Genomic DNA, 16,844 nt, shown 5'->3' with positions numbered 1-16,844 from the left:
GACGCCTAGGTATTTGACCTTCGGGGCCCACGGTATGGGCTGGTCAAAGAGAGTGATGGGGCTAACGGCGGAGGTGTTTACGCGCCTACTGGGGAGTGGGGTGCTCGAAGTGGTATTCGGAGGGCGACCCCTTTTGAATAGCACCGCTGTGCTTTTCGTGGGGTTAATGTCTATTCGCCACTTCCGGAACCACTGTCCCATGGTGGTTACTGCGGTCTGGAGTCGCCGATGAAGCAACGACATCTTCCTACACGAGTAGTAGATAGCCGTGTCATCGGCGAAGAGCGCTAGATGGGTCTCCGGAGACCGGGGTATATCGTTGATATACAAACTAAATAGTAACGGGGAGAGTGCGGAGCCTTGCGGGACTCCGGCAGTCAGATGACGGGGACGAGAACGAGTTCCCTCTACTCGATATCGAAACGAACGGTTCGACAAGAAGTCTCGTATGATGAGCACGAGTCTGTCTGGCACTCCCATGTTGTACAGTTTGTAGATCAAACCGTTGTGCCAGACTTTGTCGAACGCCTTCGCTACATCGAAGAAGAGGGCGCCGGTCGGGATTTGTTTACGCCTATTTAGCCCTATTAAGATGTGCTCCGTGAGGCGGTGCACTTGTTGTACGCACGAGTGTTTGGCGCGGAATCCAAACTGCTCGTCTATTAGAATTTTGTTCGCGGTAACGAAGTCCCAGAGGCGTTTCCGAAGGAGCCGTTCGTAAATTTTGCCTATCGCTGGGAGGAGACTAATCGGTCGGTAACTAGCGGTTTCATTATTCGGTTTGCCCGGCTTGTGTATACCGATAACGTCTGCTTCTTTCCATACCGCCGGAAAGATGCAGTGCGTCATAGCAGCATTTAAGATGGTAGCCAACATTGTTATCAGTTGGACTGGTAAGAGTTTTAACGCGCGGTTGCGGATGCCGTCGGAGCCGGGTGCCTTCTTAGGTTGAAGGTTGTCTATTACTTCTCTAACTTCGTCAGAGGTAATGGGGGGTAACGCGTCCGAGGGTGGCAGGGAAGCTCTGCGCTCGACCTCCCTGTCGACTGCCTCGGTGTGTTCGGGGTCCGCGTATTGAGTGCTGGTGGTGCACTGCTCTTGCAGTGCATCGGCCAGCAACTCTGCCTTGTCATCGTCATCGAAAGCCGGTGGTTGGCCTGAAGGGCGTACGAGAGGAGGCATAGTAGCGGTAGTTTCGGACTTGAGAGTCCTTGCTAGTCGCCAGTATGCTTGATGAGAGGGCGCGAGTCCTTCTAAGTAACTATCCCAATTCTCATTTCGGGCGTCGCTTAGGCGAGATTTTACATCCCGCTGTAGACGACGCATCCGAATCCGGTTTGAGTGCGTGGGAAGTTGATCGTAGGCCCGGATTGCCGCGTTTCTAACTCTTAGGAGGTTCCTAAGTTCGGGGGACAGTCTGATGCGGTGGAAGCTATCCTCCACATCGACTTCTTTTGAGGATCTTATGATCGCGGAAGAGATGTGATCCGTGATGATGTTTATGGATTCGACTGTGTCCTCGGGGGAGGGAGTTGAATCCGGGCCGCAGGGGAGGATTGGTGGAGCGGCATCGGCTAAGCATTTGCCCAGCTTCTTCCAGTCCACCATGGTCCTCGTAGCTGTGACTGGGTTGTGGGGGCGACCGAGCTGCATAACGACAGGTCGGTGGTCTGAGTCGAGCTCTGACATTGCTTCGATGGAACGCAAGCGCAGAGTTACGTTCCTCAGCAGTGCCAGGTCTATAGTGCTCGGACGGAGCGCGATGTTATACGGATAACATGTTGGAGTTGGGGGACCGACTACTTCAAAGGTAAGGTCGTCTATAAACGCGTCGAGACGCCTACCATTTATGTTTGAACTGTGGCAGTTCCACCTAGTGTGGTGGCAATTTAAATCGCCTGCCAGGATGACGGAGTCTCCCATGCCGAACAGTGATTCGATGTCACTGCTCAGAAGGGGCTTGTCCGGGGGGAGATAAACGGATGTGCCACGACTCTGTCCACGTACCGCCATTTTATACTGTGGCGTTACGGAGTCTACCCTTCATTTTGTGATATTTATCAAAACAACATTTCATCATTTAAAATAATAATCAAAACCACCGTCTTAATATTACTAAAAGTCGTTATCCACGACAACTAAAAGTCGTTATCCACGACATATATAACTAGTCAGGTCATAAGTATTGTCACAATTTTTTTCTTTTAGAATGCTGGCCACAAAAAAGTTTATTGAATTCGAATTTCGAATTGTTCATGAAAATAAAAATGTAAAACTTTTAGAATTTTACTCATTTTTAAATATGGAGTGGACGCTTAAAGAAGACCGTGTTGCAGTTATTGCGTTGCATCGTTGCGGCTACGCGCCAATTTAAATTTTTAACATACTGAAAAATTTGAATTTAACCAAAAGATTCGTTTATCGTACCATCAAACGATACAATGAAGACTCTAGTGTAGATGACAGGTCAAGAAGTGGTCGCCCTCGGTCTGTTAGGACTCCAGCAGTGATAAAAGCTGTGAAGGCGCGAATTCAAAGAAATCCCAAACGTAAGCAGAAACTGTTGGCCCTTCAGATGGGGTTAAGCAGAACCACGGTGAAAAGGGTGTTAAATGAAGACTTAGGGCTTCGGGCATATCGAAGAAAAACAGGACATCGTTTGAATGCTCGTCTAATGGACCTGAGACTGAAGAGATGCCGCGCTTTGTTGAAGCGGCACGCGGGAAAAAAATATCGGGAAATTCTTTTTTCGGATGAAAAAATTTTTACCGTAGAAGAGAGCTACAACAAACAAAATGATAAGGTGTACGCACACAGTAGTGAAGAAGCGAGCAATCGTATTCCGCGTGTCCGACGAGGTCATTTTCTATCCTCGCTCATGGTATGGTTGGGAGTTTCTTATTGGGGCTTAACAGAGGTACATTTTTGTGAGAAAGGTGTAAAAACGAATGCAGTTGTGTATCAAAATACAGTCCTGACGAACCTTGTGGAACCTGTTTCTCATACCATGTTCAATAACAGGCACTGGGTATTCCAACAAGATTCGGCGCCAGCTCATAGAGCGAAGAGCACACAAGACTGGCTGGTGGCGTGTGAAATCGACTTCATCCGGCACGAAGACTGGCCCTCCTCCAGTCCAGATTTGAATCCGTTAGATTACAAGATATGGCAACACTTGGAGGAAAAGACGTGCTCAAAGCCTCATCCCAATTTGGAGTCACTCAAGACATCCTTGATTAAGGCAGCCGCCGATATTGACATGGACCTCGTTCGTGCTGCGATAGACGACTGGCCGCACACATTGAAGGCCTGTATTCAAAATCACGGAGGTCATTTTGAATAAACTTTAGTGTCATAAGAATCTATGTTTTGTAAACTTGTTTGTAAACTTGTGTATAAACTTGTTTCAATTATTTTACATTAAACATGTGACAGAATTTATGACCTGACTAGGTATATATAGTTCTGTCTCAATTTCTCATAAAAAGCTAATAAGAGCGAAAAAGACAACCTGGGTAACTTTTTACAGCTTTCACTGCATATTAAAGCAAAATGGTTTTTTTTTCGGGTTGAAATTCTTCCGAAAATTTTTGGGGTACTCAATGACGCGCGCCAAGTACGATATAATTTTTTTTTTTTTAATTTATTTATTTATTTAATTTACTTCAGATTTTACATCCATATTACACGTCTTAATTACATTGCATTAACATTTCATTTATACTAAAATTAAATAAAAATAATAACTAATCTCGGACTAAAACAAAAACAATAATAATAATAATAAAAATAAAAAAACAAATAATAATAATAATAAAACAAAAACTCTAAATTAATAATAATAAAACAAAAACTCTAAATTAACATGAAAACTACCTTAACCTAAAGGCTGATTTGGATCCAGAGTGCTCAAAATGCACACGTGTCCAGTGTTGCATTATTGGGCAGTCCAGATCCATCCGTGAGGCGAACAGCCGTAGGTAGCGGTTGCGACTGACCCGCACACGGCGAATTAGGGAAGCAATTCGCTTACGAATGATTGCTGCGAAGCTATCTATTCGCGCATCCGCAAACATCCCCGACGCACCGCAGTGACGCGGCAGCCACATCAGCGCTCTGAAAGCGTTATTATACTGGACACGCAGGGTGCTGTAAGATTTCTTGGTATACTTAACCCATAGGCTGCACGTGTAGAAAGACTGGCAGTATGCTCTAAAAAGAGTAGCTTTCACCTCTGCAGTACACCGCGCGAACCTACGGGCCAGCATATTACCCCTGATTGACAACGCCCTGCGCTCCCTGTCCATGTCTACATCGTCTGCAAGCGTCTCAGTGACCCAGTGACCCAGATACTTGAATTGTGATACTTGTTTAAGGACACTGCCGTTGAGTATGACTGATGGGACAGTTTCGTAGGTTTTTCTGCCTGATTTAAATACCATCAGTTCGCTTTTTACGGCATTATATCTGAGCCCATGTTCCTCCGCATAACACTCGCATATCCTAATCAGCTTTCTGAGAGCCCTGATCGATGGGCCCAGCAACACCATGTCGTCTGCATAACTGATATTATTAACACACACACCATCAATGGAACATCCGACATTGGAATTGCTGAGCCCACGAATCAGGCGGTCAATGTATAGGTTAAAAAGGCTTGGCGATGACAAGCCACCCTGTCTTACCCCACAATCCAGCCTATACATATCCGACTGCGACCCCGACCACTTCACAAAGTTGCTCTGATTACCATACCAGTATCTCAAGAGAGAAACAAACTCATGAGGCAAGTCTGTATCATTCGACAACTTATGCCACAACCTGTCATACGCCACCAGATCAAACGCTTTGGATAAGTCTAAAAAACAGGCGTATACAGGAGTGCCTCTGTCTGTGTAGTACTGGACGGTATGCTTGAGATTCAGTATAGCCGTTTCAGTCGAGAGTCCAGGTCGAAAGCCGAACTGGGCATCATGCAGCTTTACGTGTCTTCGTAACTGAATATCAATTATACCATCCAGTACTTTAGCGATGACTGTTGCGAGTGATATAGGTCTGTAGTTACCTAAACTGGATACATCCCCGGTTTTATTCTTAACTATCGGAACAACTACGGTCTTCATCATCGCTTTAGGCAAATATGAATGGCCTACACAGAAAGTGAACAACATGGCAAGCACTCTGGGCAAGTGAACACCTGGGTATTGTAGATGCTCAATACTCAATGAGTCATGACCAGGCGATTTTCCTCGCTTCATGTCTCTCACCACCCGTGCAACCTGTTTCGCCGTGATTCGCGTAATTGGTTCCCCAAGCCGAATATCACTCGCACCAGCATTCGCTGCTACCAATGGAGACTTCACTCTAAAATGTTCCCTAAATGCATTGGCAATCTGACCGGAGTCGCTTATACCCTCAACGCTCCCTGGGACACTCGGCTTCGGATTCAATTTATTTGTTTCCTTCCAAAATTTCGAAAAATCTTTGCTGAATGTTGTGTAGCAAGTATATCCATTTTAATTTGAGTCTGGTTCTTTTTGCACCACTTTACTTTGTCTTTAAAAGTTCTCCGTGCTTCCCGCATTTGCTGATACGCGTGACCAGATTTCGGTTTTCCAAGAGCGATCCAATTATGAAATCGAAGCCGAGCCTCCCTATGTGCATCTTTACAATGTTTGTTCCAACCCATAACATACATATTTCTCTTACGTCTGCGCTTCAAATTATAACTTGTGGAACATTCCGCAGCAGCACTACGAAGTGTGCTTACTATTTTATCGTACATTTTATCGATAATCAGTCTATGTTCTAAGTTATTACAAACTATATCTCCACACTTTTGCATATCGTTTGGAAAATCTATATCTCGCAAATTAGCCGAACAAACTTCCCAATATTGATTAATCTGGGCCCTATCTCTGTCACCCCAAGTAGCACTATCAGGCACATAGCCTTGTTGTGCAAACTTGGGCACTAAAACTTGAAGATCACAGACCAATTCGACCGCGAAATGATCAGACCACGATACTTCGTATCTTATATTTACGCTGCTAACGCTTTTTGTAGCGACCTCAGTCGTGATTATGTGGTCTAACCATGACGTAGTTCCCCACGCGTCACTCAAATAAGTGTATGAATTTGAAAGTACACCCAAACGTTCCACGTCAACGCATGTCCATTTTTGTTCAACACAAAAGTCAAGAAGTTCCGTACCAAACAGTGAACCCGGGTGTGCGTTAAAATCACCCAGTATATACGCAGAATCTACACTACAAGTTTCTATAACAGCATTTATCTCTGCAAGGCAGTCTATGAACTCGTCTAGATTATTCGCGCTGTCCGTCGGCATATAAACAGAAAAAACAAGAAACTCACGTTCATCAAGAGCCACTTTAACTGCCGCAATACGTGAGTTTACACAGTCAATTTTTAATTTTTAAATTTTCAACAAATTTTTTTTTATTTTTTCAACATTATGACGGTTTCTTGGTATTTTTTTGTATTTCACATCTTTTTGTAGAGAATGAAAGTTATTGAAATGAGTCTTATTTTTTTTGTAAAGTGCAAATGTCATTGAGATGAGTTTTATAAACATGGACTTGGCGCAATTTTTTACAGTGAAACTGTTTTTGTTCGGATTTCATATCTTTTTGTTAAGTATTATTTTTTGTAGCTATTTAGGTAAAGGTACTTATAAATTATATATTTCCGGCTGTCAAAAGGACAACAGTGTACGTTATAGTGCTCCCAGTTTTTATTACATACCACAGTGAAAACCAACGAATATAAAACGTGTATCACATAACAAAAACTTGGAAAGGAAGATTGACGAAAACACCAAGAAAAACTAAAAGAAAACACCAAAAAAACTAAAAGAAAGCACCTTTTAACATCGATTGTATTACGGTACACATACACATTGAGATTTCCATTGAGGGTAGAAATAAATAAATATCAACTGACAACTAGATCAAACGCAGAATCTGTCACGACTTTAAAAAGTGAAAAACGTCAACGACACCCAGTGGTGCCAACGCAACTAGCAAATTACGTTCCAATCTACACAAACCAAAACAGTTGTTTACATCACGATGGCTTCGATCAAAATGTCAGAGGATATGACAAAACTATTCCAGATGATGAAATTGGAACTCGATAAACAAACTGCAACGATTACTCAGAGTGTAACCGACAGTATCATGCGCAATATAGACGACAAAATAAAACCAATATTGGAAGAAAATAAGTATCTTAAGAACGAGGTACAGAAGTTGAATGACAAAGCAAGATACTTAGAAAACAAAGGTAAGAAAAATAACCTGATTCTACACGGCATAAAAGAAATAGAAAATAATCGACAAGAACTGTTTAATTTAATAAAAGAAATCATGAAAGGTTTACATGTTGATATCAACTCCTATGAGATAAATAACTACTATAGACTAGGAAAGAAGCATGATGAGGAAAAAGTGAGACCAATACTCATATCTTTTACGTAATTTCTAAAGAAACTAGAAATATTTAAAAATAAGATGAAAATGCCGAAACATGCTTATATCACAGAAGATTTTTCAAAAGAAACAATAGAATTACGCAAAAACTTACAAGAACAACTCAAACAAGAAAAACAAAATGGAAAAGACGCATTCATTCGAAACAATAAAATAATATTAAGAGATACGTCGGATGTCGAAAAAAGAAAGCGAGAAACCTCGACATCACCTAATATCATGCATACACCTACACACACCAAAAACTCGGAACATATTATTGCACCACCAAAATTACACAAAACCAATGCATTCGAATATATGAGGGCAAGATCATCCTCTTTCAATGAAAAACAATTTAAATCATAGGAATTAACAGACACCGGTAACGAAATCGCAACTAGAATAGAAAAACCATCCAATACATATAATGAAAACCCCAGAACGGCTGGTCACCGCGGGGTTACCGACCACTACCCCCAAGATCTCGAAAATTTCGACTCTAATCCAAATCCAACTAAAAACCAGACGTTAAATGAAGCAAATACAAAGGATAGAAAACATAGAATATATATAGCAACACTAAATACTAGATCATTAAAATCGAAAGAAAAATTATTAGAACTGGAACAAGCTTTGAATCACATCAATTGGGATATCCTCGGCATAAGTGATGTCAGACGGTCGGCTGAAAAAATTGAAGAGCATGATGAATACATATTATATTACAAAAATGAATAACCAGGAATATATGGCGTGGGATTCTTGGTTAAGAAATATCTTAAAAACAATATAATAGAGTTTAAAGGAGTGTCAAATAGAATAGCAATTTTAAATATCACTCTTCCTGGCTACAAAAATCCGACTTCAATTGTTCAGATATACGCTCCTACAGAAACAGCAAAGAAAGAGACTAAAAACGAATTCTACAAAAGCTTAAATGAAATAATGGAGAATTTATACAAAACCATTATTGTAATGGGAGATTTTAATAGCCAAATTGGTCAGAGGAGAAAAAACGAAGATAAAATAATAGGACCCTACACAATAGGCAAACGAAATGATAATGGACAAAGGTTGATAAACTACGCGGCAGAGAATAACTTAACTGTAATGAATAGTTTCTATAAAAGAAATCTTCTAAGAAAATGGACATGGCAATCTCCTGATGGCATAACAAGAAACGAAATTGACTTTATTACAACAAATAAACCGAAACTTTTCTTAAACGTGGAAGTTCTCAACAGATTTAATTTTAACACAGATCACAGATTACTACGAGGCCACCTTCATATGTTTCAACCAAAAAACCAGAGAAAATTTATAAAAAATAGAAAGCTGCCAATCATACTACCAGTACCAAATCATATATTAAAATCTTTAGAAATAAAGCTACGACCAATTAAAGAACTGAAAACGGCACAAGAAAAATATAATACTCTGGAAAACGTATTAAAAGAAATCAACAAACAGCTAGAAAGAGAAAACACACCAAAAGATAGATTAGGACCAATAGCAAGGGACCTAATAAGAAAGAGGAGCCTTCTATTTAGTAATAGACAGAACAACAAGCAAGAGATAACAAAAATTAGTAAAAATATAAACTTAGAAATACGAAAGCACAAACAAAAATTAAGAACAGAGACATTACAACTTCATATAGATAAATCAGGTGGGCTCAAGAAGGCATGGAAAGAACTCCAAGAATATACAACTTGGATAAATAACGTAACACACCACAAGACAAAAAAACATAAATCGAAAAGAAGTGACATACTCCAAACCGCGACCGATTTCTATCGAGAGCTCTACGATGACCAATCAATAACACCTACTTTAAGCAAAGAAGAAGAAAAAAATTCAGAATGCCTAGCATACTAATAGATGAAGTCAATAATGCCACGAAGTCACTAAAGAAAAATAAAGCACCAGGGGAAGACAATATTTCTAATGAATTTCTTGTCGGAATGTACCATGCTATCTCCAATACACTAACCGACCTATTTAACGATATTCTAACAACGGAACATATACCTCAACAATGGACTACATCAACGATTATCTTAATTCATAAGAAAGGCAGAACAGATGATATTTCGAACTATAGACCCATTTCACTAATGTCTAATATTTATAAACTTTTCTCCAAGATAGTACTAGAACGATTAACAAGGACTCTGGACGAAAATCAGCCAAAAGAACAGGCAGGGTTTAGAAGTGGCTTCTCTACTCTCGACCATATACATACTATAAAACAAATAATCCAAAAATGTAATGAATATAACATCAACTATTATTTATCGTTTATAGATTATAACAAAGCATTTGACTCGGTAAAACATCAGAAAATATGGGAAGCGCTTGCTTTACAAGGAGTCCATAATAAGTACATCCGTCTATTGAAAAACATATACGAAAACATGAAAGCAAGAATACGGACAGAAAAGCTAGGAGAACACTTTCACATCAAAAAAGGAGTTAGACAGGGAGACCCCCTTTCACCCAAACTTTTCTCTGCAACCCTAGAACATGTGTTTCGTCAGCTCGAATGGGACGATTACGGTATTAATATTAATGGAGTGTTACTAAATCATCTGAGATTTGCCGACGACCTCATACTTATAAGCGAAAATCCAGAAACTTTACAAAAAATGATTGAGCAACTTGTATGTGAAAGTGAAAAAGTTGGACTATCATTGAACACAAACAAAACAAAGCTGATGACAAACTACAAAAAAGTCCCTATCAAACCTTACAACACAGCTAAATTAGAATATGTAAATGAGTATACATACCTCGGCCAAATCATATCCCCCAAAGACCTCACAGCAAAAGAAATCAGTAACAGAATAAATATAGGATGGAAAAGGTACTGGGCATTAAAAGATGTCATGAAGAATTCAGAAATACCTGTTAAGGCAAAGAAGAAAATATTTAATACATGCATTCTTCCAAGTATGACCTATGGATGCCAAACATGGGGATTGACAAATAAGAACATAAAATCTTTAGAAATTTGTCAACACCGAATGGAAAGAATGAAAAGTTAAACATGAAATTAAAAGATAAAATACGGTTAACAAAAATAAGAAAACAAACAAAGATCATAGATATAAAATACCGAATACAACAACTGAAATGGAAATGGGCTGGACATTTAATTCGAGATAAAACAGAAAAATGGGCCAAAGGAGTGACAGAATGGTGTCCTAGATATAAAAAGCGAAATAGAGGAAGACAACAACGTAGATGGGAAGATGACATCAAAAAAGTGGCAGGAACGACTTGGATGAGAAAAACGCAGGATAGATTATTATGGAGAACCCTTGGGGAGGCATATGCTGTACAGCAGGACGATCAAGAAACCGGTGTCGAATAATAAAACTAGATAATAAGTGTATTAAAAATGTAGCTTAAATTAGATTGTTAATAAAGGCTTATATTATATTATTATATTATTATTATAAATAGAAAATCTGCGTTAGCTCACCGCCGGTTGGCAGCGTTCCCAGAAGGCTGGCAGCATTTCCACGCTGGATAGCAATGCTAATTCTTTGTGCAAAATACGTACCGGCCTTCTGGTCTCCCGAGGCCTCAATAAGTTTTTTTTAAGGTCCTTAAAAAAGCTTTTAGCAGATGGGCCCCAGGGGCCCAAAGTTTCGACGAGCAGCGCGCCGCCCTCGTCGCGGTCATTGGAGAGGACCTCTCGCTGCCGCGCGTCGTGGCTACGATGCTCGGCAGCGACGCGTCCTGGAAGGCGATGCTCGACTTCTGCGAGTCCACCATCTCGCAGAAGGAGGCGGCGGAGCGAGAGAGGGAGAGCTCTTCCCTTTCCGCACCGATCCGTCGCCGTCGAGCCGGGGGCCGGAGGCGGGAATACGCCCGTACGTCCCGGCCCCTGTAGGTGGCGGCCTCCCCCCGGTGAAGGTCAAGGGGCGACCTGAGGGGGTGAGGCCGCGCGGCGCGCTACCAGCACTCTAGCGCGCTGCCGTGGAGTGAATAGAGCGACCGGTCGACGGTGTATCGCGTCCCGACCCGGCAGGCTGGTTCTGGTCCAGCGGGGTATTCCGGGACACCAGCGGCACCGTCTGGGCGGCCCGACGGGCTGCCGTACCGAGACGGCCGACGTTTCAGAGCCTTCGATTCGCCTCGAAGGCTCCGTCGGCTGGGCGTCCTTGGGGTGAGCCGCGCCGTCTGGTTGTAGTGTTGACCGCGGTAGCCCCCCTACCTCATCCGGGTTCTGACCTCGGAGGGGATCGGACGTCGGGTGTAAGAGTGCAGAGGAGTCGTTTAGTGGGTGGGCTCTAAAATCCTTGGGCCCGCGGTCTGCTCACAACACCATGCAGATCGTTGAGTCTCACATACCCCGCGCGCCCCTTTTGCGCGGGGACCTCGTAGGAGGTTCGGCCCTCTACCCGAAAAAAAAAAAAAAAAAAAAAAAAAAAAGGGGCCCAAAGTTTCCACCCCAAACGGAACAAAAATGAAATCTTTAGAGAGATTTTCATATTTCCGCCGTTTGAGGCCTTCAGCCGTTGAAGCAGCGCTGCCAGCGTTAGAATTAGTCCCAGGAAGATGTGCCGGTGCCATGGTATCTACACAAGTCGCATCCCAAACGAGAGACCGACCCATCTTCCAGGGAATAATCGACATACCGTCTGGTCTCTTACCATCGCCTCGCACCAAACCATTCGGTTCTAGAATGGCTGGCACGCCGGCGCTGACAAGGGCCCGACGGATGATGTCACTTATGCTGGCGTGGCGGGATATTCTGCCAGCGTTTTTCACGCATGAGAGCCCGTGGTAACCAAAGCGGTCGACAATGTTGCCATACTGGCAGTGATGCTGAACACAGCAAGGTGCCCCCAGGCGAAGACAGGTTGCTAAACGAAAGCTACTGTCGGACATTAGAGTGCCGGTGTGAAGTGATGGATGGGCCTGCAACCATAGCCCCGATTCCCATTCTGCAACTGCGAGGAGGCAAGCACGCTCTGTTGAATCTCTACATGAGTCAAGTAGATTTTTACGTATTAATTCACAGAGCGGCTCATGCCACAATCGCTGAGAAGTCGGGACCGTGGGCAGATCAGTATTAGGGCAGGCTAGTAACCACTTCAAATTTAAATTCAAATTCAAAATCATTTATTTCAACTTGGATGTCATCAAAAACACACTTGTTGAATGTCAAAATGTAAAAGAAAATGTTAACTCTACCACCGGTTCCAAAAAAAAGCCACAGTTCTGAGAAGAACCGGCGAAACAAACTCAGCGGGCTTTTTTTTTTTGTATTTTCTCAACTATTTTCTTTTTTTTTTTAAACAAGAAAACATATTTACAGTATACGAAAAAACAAGTCAAAAAAATACAATTCAAATAAATAATAATAATAATAAATAAAATAAAAACAAAATAAAAATAAAAACCTTTTATTTCAAGACATCAGTCTCATATTGTGTTAGTATTACAAAGAACTTACGAACTATGTTAGTATTTAAATAAACAAATCAATAAATCAACTAAATCAACTCCGGCCCTGGCAACCCCATCAAGCAGCATGTAGAACATGCAACTTGATGAACCTACCCAGGGTCGGGCCATCCAATCTTCCAGCTAGTACCCTCAAGACGTTGTTGGTGCTTCCTCCTACTCTACGAATAATGGATGCCACCTTTTTGCGCATTATCGCGAAGTAGTCATCTGTGTGCGCATCGGCGAACATGCCTGATGCACTACAATAAGGTGGAAGCCTCAACAACGCCCTGAAGGCATCGATATATTACCACTAGATAACGCATCACATACAAAAACCAAACACAAATATGGCATCGAGTAACTGATCTGACTACACCATCAAGTGGAGAAAAACGATGTATAATATAATAATTGTAACCAAAACTATGCCTTTTCCCCAAGCAATAAAGTGCAGTTTAGATTATTTTAACATTCACTTACAACCTTACGCCATGAATGACAGAAAAAGATAGTTTTTTACAATAACTTTTATTCCAAATTTAACCTTATCTCGTTAAAAATAAAGCAAAAATTTACACGCATAGCATTTTACTTACGCCCTTTTAAACTTACGATATTAAGACTTTACTGCTCCGAACAGAGTATTACGGAGTCGCACTTTATACTTTTTTTGTAAGAATATTTTGAGTAATTTATTTTTATGTTTTTTTAATTCATATTCATTCAATTTTTTCAATTTAATTCCTTATGATTAACAACAAATATTGTATAACTATAGATAATTATACCTGAGTTAGCTATATTGTACCTTGCACATCGGTGGGGAAAATGGATAAGAGCTTTTTAAATCACAACAACATAATCCCCATCAAATTGTTTTATTTAATAATACATGTCAGAATCGGTAAAATGGTCTGCACAAACCACACTGGAGCAATTAGGTTTGAAATAATTGTCGCTTCTTTTTTCTTTTATTACTCTGTTATTAAATCTGTAAAAATGTAAAAACAAATTCCAGTTTACAGATTTCACTTCGCCGTCCGTTGTACAGACGTCTGTTGCATTCGTATCTGATCTAGCGATACACGGGGTGTTCGAATCCCAGGCGGGTACAAATTTTTCTAATGAAATACGTACTTAACAAATGTTCACAATTGACTTCCACGGTGAAAGAATAATATCGTGTAATAAAAATCAAACCCGCAATATAATTTGCGTAATTACTGGTTGTAGGACCTCTTGTAAGTCCGCACGAGTAGGTACCACCACCCCACCTATTTCTGCCGTGAAGCAGTAATGCGTTTCGGTTTGAAGGGTGGGACAGCCGTTGTAACTATACTTGAGACCTTAGAAGTTATATCTCAAGGTGGGTGGCGCAAATGCGCAAATGGCAGCGTAAATACGCTGTAGATGTCTATGGGCTCCAGTATAACCACTTAACTCCAGGTGGGCTGTGAGCTCGTCCACCCATCTAAGCAATAAAAAATAATAAAAAAATAAAAAATTATGTGACTCCACTACACTTGTTCTGAAATAGCCCTATTTCATCTTTGTCTTGCATGTAACCGTTATTATGTGTGCGAAAGAAATAACTGCGAAGCAAAATAATAGGATTTAATTTCTTGAAGTACTAATTTGGTAAGAATAACTGATTTATTTCAAATATTTATCACTATCTGTTCATAAAAATTATAAAACTTACCAAAAATACTAAATTTCATGTTGTTTTCTCTTTATAAGCCCGTTTTTTACATCTTTTTACAGCGCATTTTAGGATCGTTCCACTCGACGGTCGGCGTGACACTGAAGGCAAAACAGTGCTTAATATGAATCTAAGCACTGTTTTGTTTGGTTACTTTTGACGCCTTTACGCGGGATCTAGTGGTAATATATCGATGCCTGAAGGCATTATTATAATGTATACGCAGGGCATTATCCGTTTTTTGGGTATGAGTAGCCCAAAGACCGCTTGTGTAAAAGGATTGGCAGTAAGCCTTGAAGAGGGTAATTTTGACCGGCACTGAACAACCCGCAAATCTTTGTGCCACTACATTCCCTCTGACAGCCAATGCCCTGCGTTCCCTTTCCATGTCCATATCATCTTTTAATTCCTCAGTTACAATATGCCCTAGATATTTGAACTGTGTTACTCTTTGTACAGGTAAGCCACCGAGCATTAGAGGCGGGACATGAGGTGGACTTTTGTTTACACCTCTGAACACCAACAGCTCACTTTTACTAGGGTTATATTTTAGGCCATGATCCTCAGCATAGGATTCACATATGGAAAGCAACTTTCTTAACCCACATATTGATGGGCTCAGCAGCACCATGTCATCTGCATAGCTAATGTTATTAAGACATAAATCATCTATATGACAACCAACATGTGTGCTGCTGAGCTCCTCGAGTAGCTTATTTACATAGATATTAAAGAGCCTTGGGGAGGTCAAACCACCCTGCCTTACACCACATTCTAGTTTGTAAGGGTCTGACAGTACATTGGACCACCTTACAAAGTTCCTCTGCTTCTCATACCACAGAGATAATATATTTACTAATGAAGGAGGTACACCCTCTCCCAGTAGCTTTTTCCACAAGATATTATAGGAAACAAGGTCAAAGGCTTTTGATAGGTCCAGGAAACAGGCATACACTGGTGTTTTCCTATCAGTGTAGTATTTGACAGCATGCTTCAGTGCAAAAATGGCACTCTCAGTAGATAGCCCAGCACAAAATCCGAACTGTGTATCATGTAGTTTAGTGTATCCACTGAGATGAGTGTCAAGTACGCTGTCAAACACCTTGGCTATGACGGTTGCCAGTGAAATTGGTCTATAATTTCCCTTGTCCGCTATGTCTCCTGTCCTGTTTTTTACAATAGGTACAACTATTGTGTCCAACATCTCCCTTGGTAAGTGAGAATGCCCTACAAACAAATTGAACAACATAGTCAAAACTCTCGGCAGGTGAACACCAGAATTCTGAAGATGCTCGATGCTGAGTCCATCATTACCAGGAGACTTGCCTCTTTTCATACCCTTTATCACAGTTTTTATTTCTTTACAAGTAAAATGAACTGGCAAACCTGATTGACAGAACTCAGCACCATTCCTCAACGATGCTGTCTTTAATGGAGAAATTACTTTAAAATGATCTTTAAATATATTTGCTATTCCAATGTAGTCACTCTCACCCTCCACGCTAACTGGAAGACTTAGTGATTTATCAAATTTTTTAGTACTCTTCCAAAATGATGAGAAATTTTTTTTTGAATGAAGAGAAGCCAAAATGTCCATTTCAATTTTTTCTTGGTTTTTAATGCACCATTTTAATCTAGATTTAAAGATTTTACGAGCTATTCTCATGTCCTCAAAAATAGGGCCACAGCTGGGTTGCCCATACCACATCCATAATTTAAACTTAATTCTTGCTTGGTTATGAAATTCTTTTACATGTTTATTCCAACCCTTTATACCTCTATTTTTTCCTATAATACCTCCCGGTGCTTTACTATTACAGGCAGCATTACTTAATATATTTACAATTTTTTTATACATTTTATCTAACAAACTTTTATGGTGTAGATTATCACAAAATTTATCTGCACATAGTTCAAAATCTTTTAAGAAGTCTAGGTTCTTTAATTCACTATTACATAAATCTAAATATTTATTTATTACATTTATATTTCTTTCTCCCCAACGTATCCCATTACAAGCAACTTTAATATCACATCTTTTTTCTCGTATAACATTTATATCACACATAATTTTTAATGGAAAGTGGTCTGACCAGAATGAATCATAAATAATCTCAATATCCAGGATTGCATTAGACGCAGACTGTGTAACAAGACAGTGATCAAGCCAACGCTTGCACCCA

General features: G+C 40.7%; 1 protein-coding gene across 1 annotated transcript; it reads left to right on the top strand.

The window, feature by feature from the left end:
• Positions 1–7,106: 7,106 nt before the first annotated feature.
• On the top strand, positions 7,107–10,783 carry LOC119629240 (retrovirus-related Pol polyprotein from type-1 retrotransposable element R2). Its single transcript, XM_062676874.1, has 4 exons — positions 7,107–7,469; positions 8,370–8,493; positions 9,801–10,445; positions 10,704–10,783. Exons 1-4 carry the CDS (start codon positions 7,107–7,109, stop codon positions 10,781–10,783), a joined length of 1,212 nt encoding a protein of 403 aa, XP_062532858.1.
• Positions 10,784–16,844: the final 6,061 nt, after the last annotated feature.

The sequence above is a fragment of the Bombyx mori genome, chromosome W (genome assembly GCF_030269925.1).
Source record: "Bombyx mori chromosome W, ASM3026992v2".
In the NCBI taxonomy this organism is placed as follows: domain Eukaryota; kingdom Metazoa; phylum Arthropoda; class Insecta; order Lepidoptera; family Bombycidae; genus Bombyx; species Bombyx mori.
Note: the sequence above shows the minus strand (reverse complement) of the source record. Positions and strands in the feature narration are given on the sequence as shown.

Bases quoted from the DNA above. Each gene is read 5' to 3' on its own strand.
- LOC119629240 (XM_062676874.1), top strand. From the start codon at position 7,107: ATGTCAGAGGATATGACAAAACTATTCCAGATGATGAAATTGGAACTC. The intron at 8,494-9,800 runs GTCAGAGGAGAA...TATCGTTTATAG, and splicing joins AGATTTTAATAGCCAAATTG to ATTATAACAAAGCATTTGAC. The intron at 10,446-10,703 runs GTATGACCTATG...ATGGTGTCCTAG, and splicing joins TAATACATGCATTCTTCCAA to ATATAAAAAGCGAAATAGAG.